This window comes from Salvelinus alpinus, chromosome 24, assembly GCF_045679555.1.
Source record: "Salvelinus alpinus chromosome 24, SLU_Salpinus.1, whole genome shotgun sequence".
NCBI classification, from domain to species: domain Eukaryota; kingdom Metazoa; phylum Chordata; class Actinopteri; order Salmoniformes; family Salmonidae; genus Salvelinus; species Salvelinus alpinus.
Window position 1 is genome coordinate 14,941,457 of NC_092109.1, and position 14,097 is coordinate 14,955,553.

The window sequence follows — 14,097 nt, forward strand, 5'->3', positions numbered from 1 at the left end:
ATTTTTGGGTGCAATAAGTGCGTTTCTTCATGTTGTTCATTACTACAAAGAAAGATCTTCTAAATGACCAAAATGTAAATATGTAAAAATGTACAGTTTCAAAGCATGCTGGGTATTATTCTAAAGGGGGCTCCTCCCCCAAACAAGACAAACTGTTTGACCAAACAAAATACATTTCAAATAAATAGAACTTTAAAATATATTTTTTTATATAATTTACTTGAAAAACATCATAAATGTTTAATGATGAAAAAATATATAATGTAAACAATTACTTAACTAACCTCTGCATAAACAAATTATACTTTATATGTGATATTACCTAAAAAAAATAGATTTGCTTGAACTCAAAACAAAAAATGTTTTAATAATTGTACTTACTAAGAATTTTGAGCAAATGTTTATTTTTTTAACTGAAATACCTTATTTACATAAGTATTCAGACCCTTTGCTATGAGACTCAAAATTGAGCTCAGGTGCATACTGTTTCCATTGTTCATCCTTGAGATGTTTCTAAAACTTGATTGGAGTACACCTGTGGTAAATTAAATTGATTGGACATGATTTGGAAAGGCACACACCTGTCTATGTAAGGTCCCACAGTTGACAGTGCATGTCAGAGCAAAAACCAAGCCATGAGGTTGAAGGAATTGTCCGTAGAGCTCCGAGACAAGATTGTGTCAAGGCACAGATCTGGCGAAGGGTACCAAAAAATGTCTGCAGCATTGAAGGTCCCCAAGAACATAGTGGCCTTCATCATTCTTAAATGGAAGAAGTTTGGAACCACCGAGAGTCTTCCTAGAGCTGGCCGCCCGGCCAAACTGAGCAATCGGGGGAGGTGACCAAGAACCCAATGGTCACTCTGACAGAGCTCTAGAGTTCCTCTGTGGAGATGGGAGCACCTTCCAGAAGGACAACCATCTCTGCAGCACTCCACCAATCAGCCCTTTATGGTATAGTGGCCAGACGGAAGCCAATCCTCAGTAAAAGGCACATGACAGCCCGATTGGAGTTTCGTAAAGACTCTCAAACCATGAGAAACATGATTCTCTGCTCTGATGAAACCAAGATTAAACTCTTTGGCCTGAATTCCAAGTGTCACATCTGGAGGAAACCTGGCACCATCCCTACGGTGAAGCAGGTGGCAGCATCATGCTGTGGGGATGTTTTTCAGCGGCAGGGACTGGGAGACTAGTCAGGATCGAGGGATAGATGAACGGAGCAAAGTACAGAGAGATCATTGATGAAAACCTGCTCCAGAGCATGCAGGACCTCAGAATGGGGCGAAGGTTCACTTTCCAACAGGACAACGGCCCTAAGCACACAGCCAAGACAACGCAAGAGTGGCTTCGGGACAACTCTCTGAATGTCGTTGAGTGGCCGATTGAACCCGATGGAACATCTCTGGAGAGACCTGAAAATAGCTGTGCAGCAACGCTCCCAATCCAACCTGACAGAGCTTGAGAGGATTTGCAGAGAAAAATGGGAGAAACTCCCCAAATACAGGTGTGCCAAGCTTGTAGCGTCATACCCAAGAAGACTCAAGGCTGTAATCGCTGCCAAAGATGCTTCAACAAAGTACTGAGTAAAGGGTCTGAATACTTATGTAAATGTAATATTTCAGTTTACATTTTTAATCAATTATAAAAAATTATTTGTCATTATGGGGTATTGTTTTTTTATTAATGAGGGGGGGAAATGATTTCATTGATTTTAGAATAAGGCTGTAACAAAATGTGGAAAAAGTCAAGGGGTGTGAATACTTTCTGAAGGCACTGATAAGGATGTGTTGTACAAGCATGTTGTGAAATAAAATGGTGAACCTGGTGAACATTCTATTATTCCATGCTTTATAATAGTATTCCCTGCTGTACTCAGTTATGGGTGGTGACAGATCAATATTGGGCATGCTTTGTTCCAGTAAATGTTCACCATTTTATTTCACAACATGCTTGTACAACACATATCCTTATCAGTGACTTCAGAAAGTATTTACACCCCTTGACTTTTTTCACATTTTGTTGTGTTACAGCTTGAATTTAAAATGGATTACATTTAGATTGTGTGTCACTGGCCTACACACAATACCCCATAATGTCAAAGTGGAATTATGTTTTTAGAATTATTTTTATATATTTTTATACAAATTAATAAAATATTACAAAATGTCTTTAGTCAGTAAGTGTTCAACCCTTTTGTTATCGCACGCCTAAATAAGTTCAGGAGTAAATATTTGCTTAATAAGTTGCATGGACTCACTCTGTGTGCAATAATAGTGTTTTACATGATTTTTGAATGACACAGACACAATTATCTGTAAGGTCCCTCGGTCGAGCAGTGAATTTCAAACACTGATTCAACCACGAAGACCAAGGAAGTTTTCCGTTGCCTCACAAAGCAGACATTGAATATCCCTTTGAGCATGGTGAAGTTGTTAATTACACTATGGATGGTGGATCAATACACCCAGTCACTACAAGATACAGGTGTCCTTTCTAACTCAGTTGCTGCAGAGGAAGGAAGGCCAATAGTGACTTTTAAACAGTTACATAGTTGAATGGCTGTGATAGGTGAAAACTGAGGATGGATCAACAACATTGTAGTTACTCCACAATACTAACCTAAATGACATAGTGAAAAGAAGAAATCCTTACAGAATGCAAATATTCCAAAACATGCAAGCAATAATGCACTAAAGTAAAACAGCAAAGAAATTAGCTTTATGTCCTGAATACAAAGTGTTATGTTTGGGGCGAATCCAACACAACACTTCACTATTTTCAATCATGGTGGTAGCTGCATCATGTTATGGGTATGCTTCTCACGGGCAAGGACAAGGGACATTTTTAGAAAAGAAAATAAACGCAATAGAGCTAAGCACAGGCAAAATCCTAGCGGAAAACCTGAGTCAGTCTGCTTTCCAACAGACAAATTCACATTTCAACAAGACAATAACCAAACCTAAAACACAAGGCCATTGTCTTGCTTACCAAGACAATAGTCAATGTTCCTGAGTGGCCTAGTTACAGTTTTGGCTTAAAATCGTCTTGACAATCTATGGCAAGACTTGAAAATGGCTGTCTAGCAATGATAAGCAAACAACTTGACAGAGCTTGAAGAATTTTAAGAAGAAGAATGTGCAAATATTGTACAATCAAGGTGTGCGAAGCTCTTAGATACCCAGAAAGACTCACAGCTCGAATCGCTACCAAAGGTGATTCTAACATGTATTGACTCAGGGGTGTAAATAAATTCTGTATTTCATTTCCAATTCATTTGCAACATTTTTTTTTTTAACTTTGTCATTATGCCATATTGTGTGTAGATGGGTGGGAAAAAACTGACTTAATCCATTTTTAATTCAGGCTGTAACACAACAAAATGTGGAATAAGTCAAGGGGCATGAATACTTTCTGAAGACACTGTATGTGCCCTCCCTTGGCTGCCATCTGTATTGGCTATAACAATTAAGCTAGTTAGGATAGGATAAACGGTAATGTCCTCCAGAGGGAAATTGTCTTAGACACCCAATATTGCTGTATACAAAAGCACTGTACAATACTTAACATATGCACAATAGTGGCATGTTTGTCTTCTTAGTTCAGTGTAATTGGCATTGTCTCATGTTTGTGTAGCCCCGGGGTGAAGTTTCCTCTAGATATGGTTCTAGGATCAGCTTCCCCTCCCCCAATCCTAACCCTAACCATTAGTGTGAAAAATGCGAAACTGACACAAGTTCAGCCACTAGGGCCACATTTACCCTGCCCCTTTTCATCTATAAATGCCTCTGTCTTTGCCTGTTCTCTCCAGGGTCCTAAAGCATTCTGTAGATGCCACCTATGAGGACCAGGGTCCCAACCCAGGCTTCCGTATGGAGACCTCTATCTTCTATGTGGTCTACTTTGTGGTCTTTCCCTTCTTCTTCGTCAACATCTTTGTGGCTCTCATCATCATCACCTTCCAGGAGCAGGGAGACAAGGCCATGTCAGAGTGTAGTCTGGAGAAGAACGAGGTACACAAACACACACACACACACACACCTTCCAGGAGCAGGGAGACAAGGCCATGTCAGAGTGTAGTCTGGAGAAGAACGAGGTACACAAACACACACACACCTTCCAGGAGCAGGGAGACAAGGCCATGTCAGAGTGTAGTCTGGAGAAGAACGAGGGACAGTATGCTGTCTGAACACACGCAGTCACACACAGAGAGAGAAAGACACCACATATACCCAAACACACACACATGGAGAGAAAAACACACACACACAAACACTCAAACCTAGGTGCCTGGTACCCAGAAGGTACTTTTTGATTCAACTTGCACAGTCAGTTATTAATACAAGGCCAAGTCATTCCTGCCTCTCCTCTGTTGAAACCGGCCCAGTGTTGGATCTCTCAACACCTGTCACAGCACCTGTGGACATTCAGCTGATTTCCTTGCTAGACTGTTTTTTCCCTCAAAACACATCAACACAAAAGAACAGCAACCAGCCCAGTGTAGTCCATCCAGCTCTCTCTATTTCCTACATCATAGAGAATTCCACTTAGTGTGTCTCAAATGGCACCCTATTCCACTATAAAGGGAATAGGGTGCCATTTGGGACACAGATTCTGTGCTTCAGGTTGGTAAACTACTGGCGAGTGATCAGAGAGACTGGTTTTGCTGCCTTGTGTGAAGATATTAAACACGTCTGGAAACTGTTGGGATGCATGCCAGCGCCTGTGGGACGTTAGTTTTGATGTTTTTCATTTGATTGTACCTTGGTCCTTACTAGGCTTGCAAAATTCCTGGAACTTTCAATAAATTCCCCAAACTCCTGATTGAAAGAAAAAGAAACTGGATTTCTTCCAAGTTCCCGGAATTTTGTAGCCTTAGTTGTTACTTTATGTTTAGCTTTTTTATATTAATAATCAGTGTTTGAACAATATCAGATCTGATTAGGGAGATGAGTGCGTTTCACAAACTCTTACATAAGATACTTCTAAGATAATATTATTATGTTTTTTTATGTACTTTGTTCCCTCCCTCCCTCTATCCTGCCTCATCCCTCTTTGTCTCCCTCCGTCCCTCCGTCCCTCCCTCCAACCTCCAACACAGAGAGCTTGTATCGACTTTGCCATCAACGCCAAGCCTCTGACACGCTACATGCCAGCAGACAAGCAGTCGTTTCAGTATAAGATGTGGAAGTTTGTGGTGTCGCCGCCCTTTGAGTACTCCATCATGACCATGATCGCACTCAACACTGTGGTGCTGATGATGAAGGTCAGTGACGCCTCCCACACACCAGGGGCGCTGATATTTGGTGGTTGTGAAATCTAATCCTCGATCTGTTGTAAGGGAAAATGTCTACCTTGAGCGGGATAACTTTTGGGAGAGGCTTTTGGAATGAGTAAGCAGTATAATTTGGAAGGATACGTTGTTGGCGTACAAGCTAGTTTTAGGAGCAGCTTCTCTGTTGCTAATACCCTTAACTACATGGCTGATCCAGCCAGGTGTTGACCTGTACAGGTCTATCAGACTGAGGGACGGTGTTCTACACACAAACACACACACACACAGACAACAGAGTACGCAGAGTACGATGTTAACATAGCATTCCATAAAATAAATCAATGTTTAACATGCTGAGAGTACAATGCACTGATGCATAGAGAACATTCTTGTCTTTCTGCCCATTCATTCAGCTGTCTCAAACAAAGGACTGGGTAACACATCATGTACAGTGATAATGGCGCCGGAGGGGATGCCTCCCGTTTTACGGGCTCCTAACCAACTGTGCTATTTTGTTTGTTTTTTCATGTTGTTTGTAACTCATTTTGTACATAATGTTGCTGCTACCCTCTCTTATGCCCCAAAAAAGCTTCTGGACATCAGAACAGCGATTACTCACCTCGAAGTGGACGGAAAAAAAATCTTTAATGAGTCTGACACGAAGGATATACTGCTTTGTCGAGACAAGGCCCAAATCCCTGTCATGCGCGTGAAGAAAAGATGGAGAAAAAGGGGGAGGAGGGCGGGGTGCCTTGTAAGAATTTGCCGACTAATAGGTAAATCACCACTTCCCTCTGTATTATTGGCCAACGCGCAATCATAGGAAAACAAACTGGACGATCTACGATTAAACTATCCTACCAACGGGACATTAAAAACTGTAATATCTTATGTTTCACCGAGACGTGGCCGAACGACGACAGGGATAATATAGAGCTGGCTGGCTTCACCGTGCATCGGCAGGACAGAGCAGCTACGTCTGGTAAGACGAGGGGCCGGGGTATGTGTCTATTTGTCAGTAACTGCTGGTGTGCAATGTCTAATATTAAAGACGTCTCGAGGTATTGCTCGCCTGAGGTAGAATACCTCATGATAAGCTGTAGACCACACTACCTACAGTACCAAGAGAAATCTCATCTATATTATTTGTAGCTATCTAATTACCACCACAAACTGATGCTGGCACTAAGACCGCACTCAACGAGCTTTATAAGTCCATAAGCAAACAAGAAAAACTGCACATCCAGAAGTGGCGCTCCTACTTGCCGGGGACATTATTGCAGGCAAACTTAAATCCATTTTACCTAATTTCTACCAGCATGTCACCTTTACTGGGGCCCCTCAGGGGTGCATGCTTAGTCCCCTCCTGTACTGCCTGTTCACTCACAACTGCGTGTCCAAGCACAACTCCAACACCATCATTAAGTTTGCTGAAGACACAACAGTGGTAGGCCTGATCATCAACAACAATGAGACAGCCTATAGGGAGGAGGTCAGAGACCTGGCAGTGTGGTGCCAGGATAACAACCTCTCCCTCAATGTGAGAAAGACAAAGGAGCTGATCGTGGACTACAGGAAAAGGAGGGCCGAACAGGCCCCAATTAACATTGACGGGGCTGAAGTGGAGTGGGTCGAGAGTTTCAAGTTCCTTGGTGTCCACATCACCAACGAACTATCATGATCCAAACACACCAAGACAGTTGTGAAGAGGGCACGACAACATCTCCCCCCCCCCCCCCCCCCAGGAGACTGAAAAGATTTGGCATGGGTCCCCAGATCCTCAAGAAGTTCTACAGCTGCACCATTGAGAAGATCCTGACTGGTTGCATCTCCGCCTGGTATGGCAACTGCTCGGCATTTGACCGTAAGGCGCTCCAGAGGGTAGTGCGTACGGCCCAGTACATCACTAGTGCCAAGCTTCCTGACATCCAGGATCTACAGTATATACTAGTCGCTGTCAGAGGAAGGCCCAAAAAATTGTCAAAGACTCGAGTCAACCAAGTCATAGAATGTTCTCTCTGCTACCGCACGGCAAGCAGTACCGGAGCGCCAAGTCTAGGACCAAACGGCTCCTTAACAGCTTCTACCCACAAGCCATAAGACTGCTGAACAATTTATCAAATGGCCATCCGGACTTGTGTACTATAGTTGTGTGTGCGTGTGCGTGTAACAGATTGACAGAAAGATGAGGAAAGAGGGGAAGGATCACTTTCACAAGTATTGCAATGGTACAGTATGTCTGTAGGACATTGGAAATGGGCATAACCATTATCATTTCACTCATGTTCAGTGGGAGTAAAAGTTTACCTCTGACGTCTTCCTGACCTCTGCCCTCAGTTTCACGGTGCTCCGGAGCTGTATGAGGCCATGCTGAAGTACCTGAACATCGTGTTCACAGCTCTCTTCACACTGGAGTGCATCCTGAAGATCATCGCTTTTGGACCACTGGTGAGCCTGCATCGCTCCATACACTACTGGAAGTGGTCACTATCTATCCAAGCATTTGGGAAGATAGGGTGTAGACTACTTTGGAATCACTAAAGGTGTCCTTTTTGGGAAAAATAGATGACTTTGGTTGGAGTACCACACAAAAAAGGTGCTATCTAGAACCTAAAAGGGTTCTTTGGCTGTCCCCATAGGATAACCCTTTGAAGAACCTTTGTTGGTGCCAGGTACAGTAGAACCATTTTGGTTCCAAGTAGAACCCTTTCCTCAGAGGGTTTTACATGGAACCCAAAATGGTTCTACCAGGAACCAAAAATGGTTATCCAATGGGGACAGCCGAAGAACCATTTTGGAACCCTTTTTGCTAAGAGTGCAAGGTGGGAAAGAGAGAGAAACAGAGAGGCAAAGATGGAAAAAGGGGGACGTCGGGACAGAGTGATAAATAGAGAGCCTTTATGAGAACGTTGGTAGACTTTGGGTGTTGATGGATGTGGGACATTTTGAAGAAAAGGGGAGGGGGAATAGGATGAGGGTAAGCTGGCAAGCCTTTAGCAAGAGCCACAGGGGGAGAGCTGTGTGTGTGCATGACCCGAGCATGCATGCGTGTGTGTGTGTTGGGGATGACGCAACAGCTTCAGATGAGAGGATGAGGGTGGGAAGGTAAAGCAGAGGTGTGGGAGGGAGGGAGGGATAAATATCCCAGGCAGCGCCGGGCCGTCTGGTCCCTCAGCGAGGCATTTCATCTCCAGCTTCATCCCCACTTACCAGGCTCATGTATTAAATGGCTTTTCTCACACACCGCTTACCTCCACCTGTTCAGCACTTAGTACAGACGGATGGGCCTCCCTCCGCTCTCTTTCTCTCCCTATCTCTTTCTACCTTTCTTTCTTTCTCTCTCTCTCTCTCTCTCTCTCTCTCTCCAGGAGCCTCGTTCATTTAAACCTTGGCTTCTCTAATCGTTGTGTTCCCCAGGAGGAGCATACGCTCACTGCCATGCCACCTGACAGATTTGGATGTCTGTGCCACTGTTTGGAAGCATCTGAGTGTGTGGGGAGGGGTGTGGTGTGGTGTCTGCACCTTACATAGGGATAGGCAGGAGTAATCGAGTGCTTGAGTTCTCTAACTGACGTCAAAACTCGATCTTTAACCAGAGATCTTTAACCTTCTTCAAATACTGTAAAACTATTTGGTCTAAATGTTATCTTGAAGACAGCATTGATTTGATCTGACTGTTCAATTTGTACAAAAAATAAACCAAGCCAAGCATCACAGTTTTGCTCCCTAAATTCCCTTTCCCCTCCATGTCTCACTCACTCAATAGCGTTTCCCGACCGCTCTTTACGGAAATAAATTCCTATGGAAACGGATCTACCTGATGGGATACACAAGCTACATTCCTTGGAAGGAAGGCAGTTTTATCACAAATTCTAAAGGGACTGGTTGACTGAAGTAGGGAAATACAGTATGTGTTCCAACACTGAGCTACAGTTTTGGAATATTTGTGTTATTTTCCGTTTATTGGCAACATTGCGGTTGTCACTAGTTACCACAGCCACAAAGTCAAAATAGTCTATATCGTAAAAATTCATGAAAACAAACATTTGCTTTTTAGTCAAAATGTTTAGGTTAGGCATAAGGTTAACAGTGTGGTTGAGGTCAGGGTTAAGTTTAAAATCTTATTTTAAGAAGCAAAATTGTAGATTACCATCAGGATTTATGTCTTTGTGCTTGTGGTAACTAACGTTAGTGACGACCCTCCTTTGCCAACTACTAGTGCCATTTAAAATTGGCTAGCCTATGCTATTACCCCCCAAACATAAACACGTTCCACGCTGACAATATGCAGAAACATTGGTTTGATAAAGACAGAGTGTATTTTCATCAGGATCGTTAAGCCTAGGCATACTCACCAAACAGATGTTCTGGACATAATTCATCCCCAAGCAGTGTTCAATGTGGAATTGCAACCCAGTATCACAGATTATACATGAAATAGACATTTGAGGCAGCTTTTAATGAGTTGGTTTGAGTTTCATTACAGGGCCGTGCAGGTGGATGAATTACCTTGGCAAGGTAGAAATGCTCACTGACAGGGATGTACATTTAAGATAAATAAGATTTGTGTGCAAATGGAACATTTATGAGATATTTTATTTCAGCTCATAAAACATGGGACCAACACTTTAAATGTTGCGTTTATATTTTTTGTTCAGATTAATATAACAAGTTGATATTACAGTTTCAATAAATGAATCTTAAACGGCACTTGTTTAAAAAAAAAATGCAATTAGGATTTGTTACCTGTAAAGGTTATGTAAAATTAGGCATTGTTGCTCACTGTTGGCATATAGATAATTGCGCAATTTCTTTTCCCATTGCCACCCTTGTTCTAAAAATAGCTTTTTTAATTATTGGAGTACTTGAGTACTCGAAGAAATAATAATGAGAGTACTCGAACAGTCAAAAAAGGCCCAATGCCCATCCCTAGTCTGTAGGACTGTGTGGGAATTTAAGCCTGTTTGTGCGTGTCAGGGAGTTAGTGACACACTGTAGGCTATAGATGCACGGCCCTTTAATGAAACTCAGACCAACTCATTAAAAGCTGCCTCATTTGAGGAGCTTAGAAGACATGCTCTGTTGAGAGTGGCCTGAGAGAAAAGCATTTGAAGAGCAAGGGTTTGGTACTAATTACAATAAAACCTCTTTATCCTTCTCTCTCTCTCTCTCTCTCTCTCTCTCTCTCTCTCTCTCTCTCTCTCTCTCTCTCTCTCTTCTCTCTCTTCCCCTGTTTGCAGAATTACCTGATGGCAGCCTGGAACGTGTTTGACTTTGTGACAGTTTTGGGGAGTATCACGGACATCTTGGTCACAGAGATTAAGGTAAATTCTGCTACCATGTCCCTATGTAGTATCGTACTTCCTGTAAGAGCTGCTACAGTACAACGTGCCCATTCAACTTCTTATATGTAAAGACATCAGCCAAAAGGGATACTCCTATATGCTGTCCTGCCTGTATAACTTCACTCATAATAACTTTACTCCTTGAAGGAGGATGTTTTCAAAGGAAAGTCATTTCACAAGGTTTAACCCAGTTACAGTACTCGTGGTGAGGTAATCAGTTGAAGTCAACAGCAGATTCTCCTAGAGAGCTGATGGGGATAGCTGAGAGCTTCCTGCCGGGACTGAGTACTCAGTGTCTCATGCTGGATGGATTAGTATGGAGCTGGGGACAGACAGACGTGGCAGGTAGAGTTTGAAATGGGGATCAGGAAAAGCCTCTGTGCAGATTGCAGAACAGTAGCACTAAAGTGGATTGGAGTAGTCCGTTTACTGTTTAACACTCTTTGTGGAAGAAGTCTCTTTTTTGTAGGATTTCTCTCCACGTTACTGTCAGTCTTTTTCTTCTCTCTCCCTCTCTCTCTGTTTTTTCTCTCTCTTTCTCTTGCTGTGTTTCCATCTTCTGCTATGACTTTACTGGCGCCTGCCCTTTGCCATCACTCTGCCAACCTCTGCCTCCTCTCTGACACTATGGGCTGCTCTAGACGGTAAGTGACTTTTCTTGTTCCCGCTGCTTTTGACTATTCCCTTGGTGACCAGTCTATCTTTTGGTCCTGGTCCTAACTTTTTCCTTAATACATGTATGTTATGTGGTGCAATAGTTATTTAGATGACTTGAAGCAGTTACATAAATGGATAGGTAGACACTCTTCACTTCACTGAAAATGGATCTGCTTTCACGGAGCCCCTTTGCTAACCTCAGCCATTCTTACTGTAACCCAGATCTGTTCCAGGACCAGTATGAATGTACAGTTTGTGTCTCCTCCTGCAGGACAAGCTGATCAACCTGAGTTTCCTGAGGCTTTTCAGGGCGGCCAGGCTCATCAAGCTATTGAGGCAGGGCTATACCATCCGCATCCTGCTGTGGACCTTTGTCCAGTCCTTCAAGGTGAGTCACTGACCCCTGACCTCTTACAGTTGAGAATAACATCTGATCAAATGAATGAATGTTAGGCCTATTCATTATGTTGCAATAACCGTAAGCACATCGAACTGTAAGTGGAAATAAAGAAATAGAATAAGGACATGTTTTGGGTTGCTTTCATGTAATGGATCTTTGGATTGATAATGATGTTCATTTGGAGTCTTAAAGAAGTTTGTTCTATGGAGCCTCTCATGAAAGTGTTGTTGTACAGAGAACAAGGGCATTGACAGCAATAGTTAATCTGATAGCAGGTTAAATGTGGGGTGATGAGAGCTTTTAAGCCCCTATGAAAACGGATAGTTTTCATGGGCTTAGACCCAAGACAGCCCCCTGTACCCGGACTTTGAACTACTCCCCTCTGGGTGCAGGTATAGGGCACCCCTCAGCAGGAAAAACACAACTAGAACTATTTGTGGCAGGTGTGATATCCCTCCTAAATAGCTCGGGCTAATGTTCCTATCGACCCAATAAGGCCAGCAGGCTAGTCTCTTTTTATTGGTATGTAACTTATGAAAGTTGTATTGTCAATTTGTTTTGCTATTGAAAAGCCACTTGAAACGTGTACATGACACTGCAACAAAAATTCCCCATGGGGACAATAAAGTCAGTAAAGTAAAGATAGTTGCTGCCGTGTTCAAATGTGTCTCTTTAATTAAAATGTATTTTTACCCCTCCCTTGTCTGGGATATACATATGTGAATAAGGAAATCAACTCTGCGGCTAAAGTTGGCTGCTCTGTCCCATAATTAAGACTATCAAACCTCACTGGGATTTTCATTTCTCTTGTGTGTATGTGTTTTCTATTTCCAGGCCCTACCTTACGTCTGCCTCCTCATCGCTATGCTCTTCTTTATCTATGCCATCATAGGCATGCAGGTGAGTAATACCTTTAGAGTTGATTGCTCATTTAAAAGGAAGCCATGGTGATAGACAAAATTGTAAAAATGCTGAATTGTATGCACAATGAGGGTATGTTCCCTCCACTAGATTAGCATGGCATTGTAAATCAATGGTAATTGTGTCTTCTGGTAAAAGAGCCATTGTTTAATCAGCGATGCTGTTTATTGACTATGGTGCCCCGGAGGGCTTGATCAGGATACCACCCTCATAATTAGTGACAAACTTAACACCAACAGAAGCTTTTCTGGCTCTTTGTTATCATCAGGACTAACTGTGCGTCCCAAATGGCACGCTTTTCACTATGCGGTGCACTACATACCCTATGGGTCCTGGCCAAAAGAAGTGCAATATAGAAGGAATATCAAAAGTAGTGCACTATATTGGGAATAGGGTTCCATTTGGGATTTTGGTAGGGTAGAGGACCTCGCCATATCTTTGGATTCTCTTGTTATTAGATTATCAACATCTCTAGATAGCTATACAGCATAATCACTATGCCTTCTATGCTTCACCCCGCCCGCCCGCCCGCCCGCCCACCCACCCACCCACCCACCCACCCACACACACACACACACACACACAAACACAGTCTTCTGCCTACCCTGGCATGATTTGAGAAAAATACTGATTCCTGGCAAAAGTGGCTAATGTGTTTTTCGGAGATAGCATTACATTACATCATATCAAATCCTGCAAATGCTGATACATTCAGCTCTAGCTGTTCCTTGTACAAATCACTTGCCCAGTGCTTACTCACACTTACTGTATGTGCGTTTGAATTGGCCCCATATCCCATACATAGTGCACTACTTCCTACCAGGACCAGGACCCCTATTCCCTATATAGTGCATTCCTTTTAACCAGAGTGCATTCCTTTTAACCATAGAGCTCTGGTTAAAAGGCATGCACTATATAGGGAATAGGGGCCCATTTGGGACGTAACCATAGATAGCATGCAGGGAATCCCTCTAACTGCTACGCCGGCCCTTTCTGCCTCCTTCAGGTGTTTGGAAACATTGAGCTGAATGAGGAATCGGCCATCAACCACCACAACAACTTCCAGACATTCTTTCAGGCTCTGATGCTTCTGTTCAGGTGGCCATGCCTCCACATTCTCCATATTCTTCCTGTTCTATTAGGCGTTTTCCCACGTATCTGTCTGTTCTTTATATTGCAATGTAATGTAGTAAAATAGACATGTACTTCCTCATGCCCATTGTGGTGTTTGTGATGGATTTACTGTGTAGTTTCCAATGATGTGTATATGTTTATATATACCGTGTGTGTGTGTGTCTGTGTTTGTGTGTGTGTGTGTGTGTGTGTGTCGCAGGAGTGCAACAGGCGAGGCGTGGCATGAGATCATGCTGTCGTGTCTGAGTAACCGTCCGTGTGATAAGCTGTCAGGGTCCGGAGGGAAGGAGTGCGGCAGTGACTTTGCTTACTTCTACTTTGTCTCCTTCATCTTCCTCTGCTCGTTCCTGGTCAGTATGTGCCATC

At 42.9% G+C, this 14,097-nt stretch overlaps 1 protein-coding gene across 1 annotated transcript in view; it reads left to right on the forward strand.

The window, feature by feature from the left end:
- LOC139552211 (voltage-dependent N-type calcium channel subunit alpha-1B-like) overlaps window positions 1–14,097 on the forward strand; it is a 132,103-nt gene that overhangs the window by 84,355 nt on the left and 33,651 nt on the right. Inside the window, exons 24-31 of the mRNA XM_071363715.1 lie at window positions 3,811–4,012; window positions 5,101–5,265; window positions 7,612–7,722; window positions 10,515–10,598; window positions 11,548–11,664; window positions 12,511–12,576; window positions 13,604–13,695; window positions 13,931–14,081. Coding sequence (XP_071219816.1) covers window positions 3,811–4,012; window positions 5,101–5,265; window positions 7,612–7,722; window positions 10,515–10,598; window positions 11,548–11,664; window positions 12,511–12,576; window positions 13,604–13,695; window positions 13,931–14,081 — 988 coding nt within the window. The remainder of the gene's footprint in view (window positions 1–3,810; window positions 4,013–5,100; window positions 5,266–7,611; window positions 7,723–10,514; window positions 10,599–11,547; window positions 11,665–12,510; window positions 12,577–13,603; window positions 13,696–13,930; window positions 14,082–14,097) is intronic.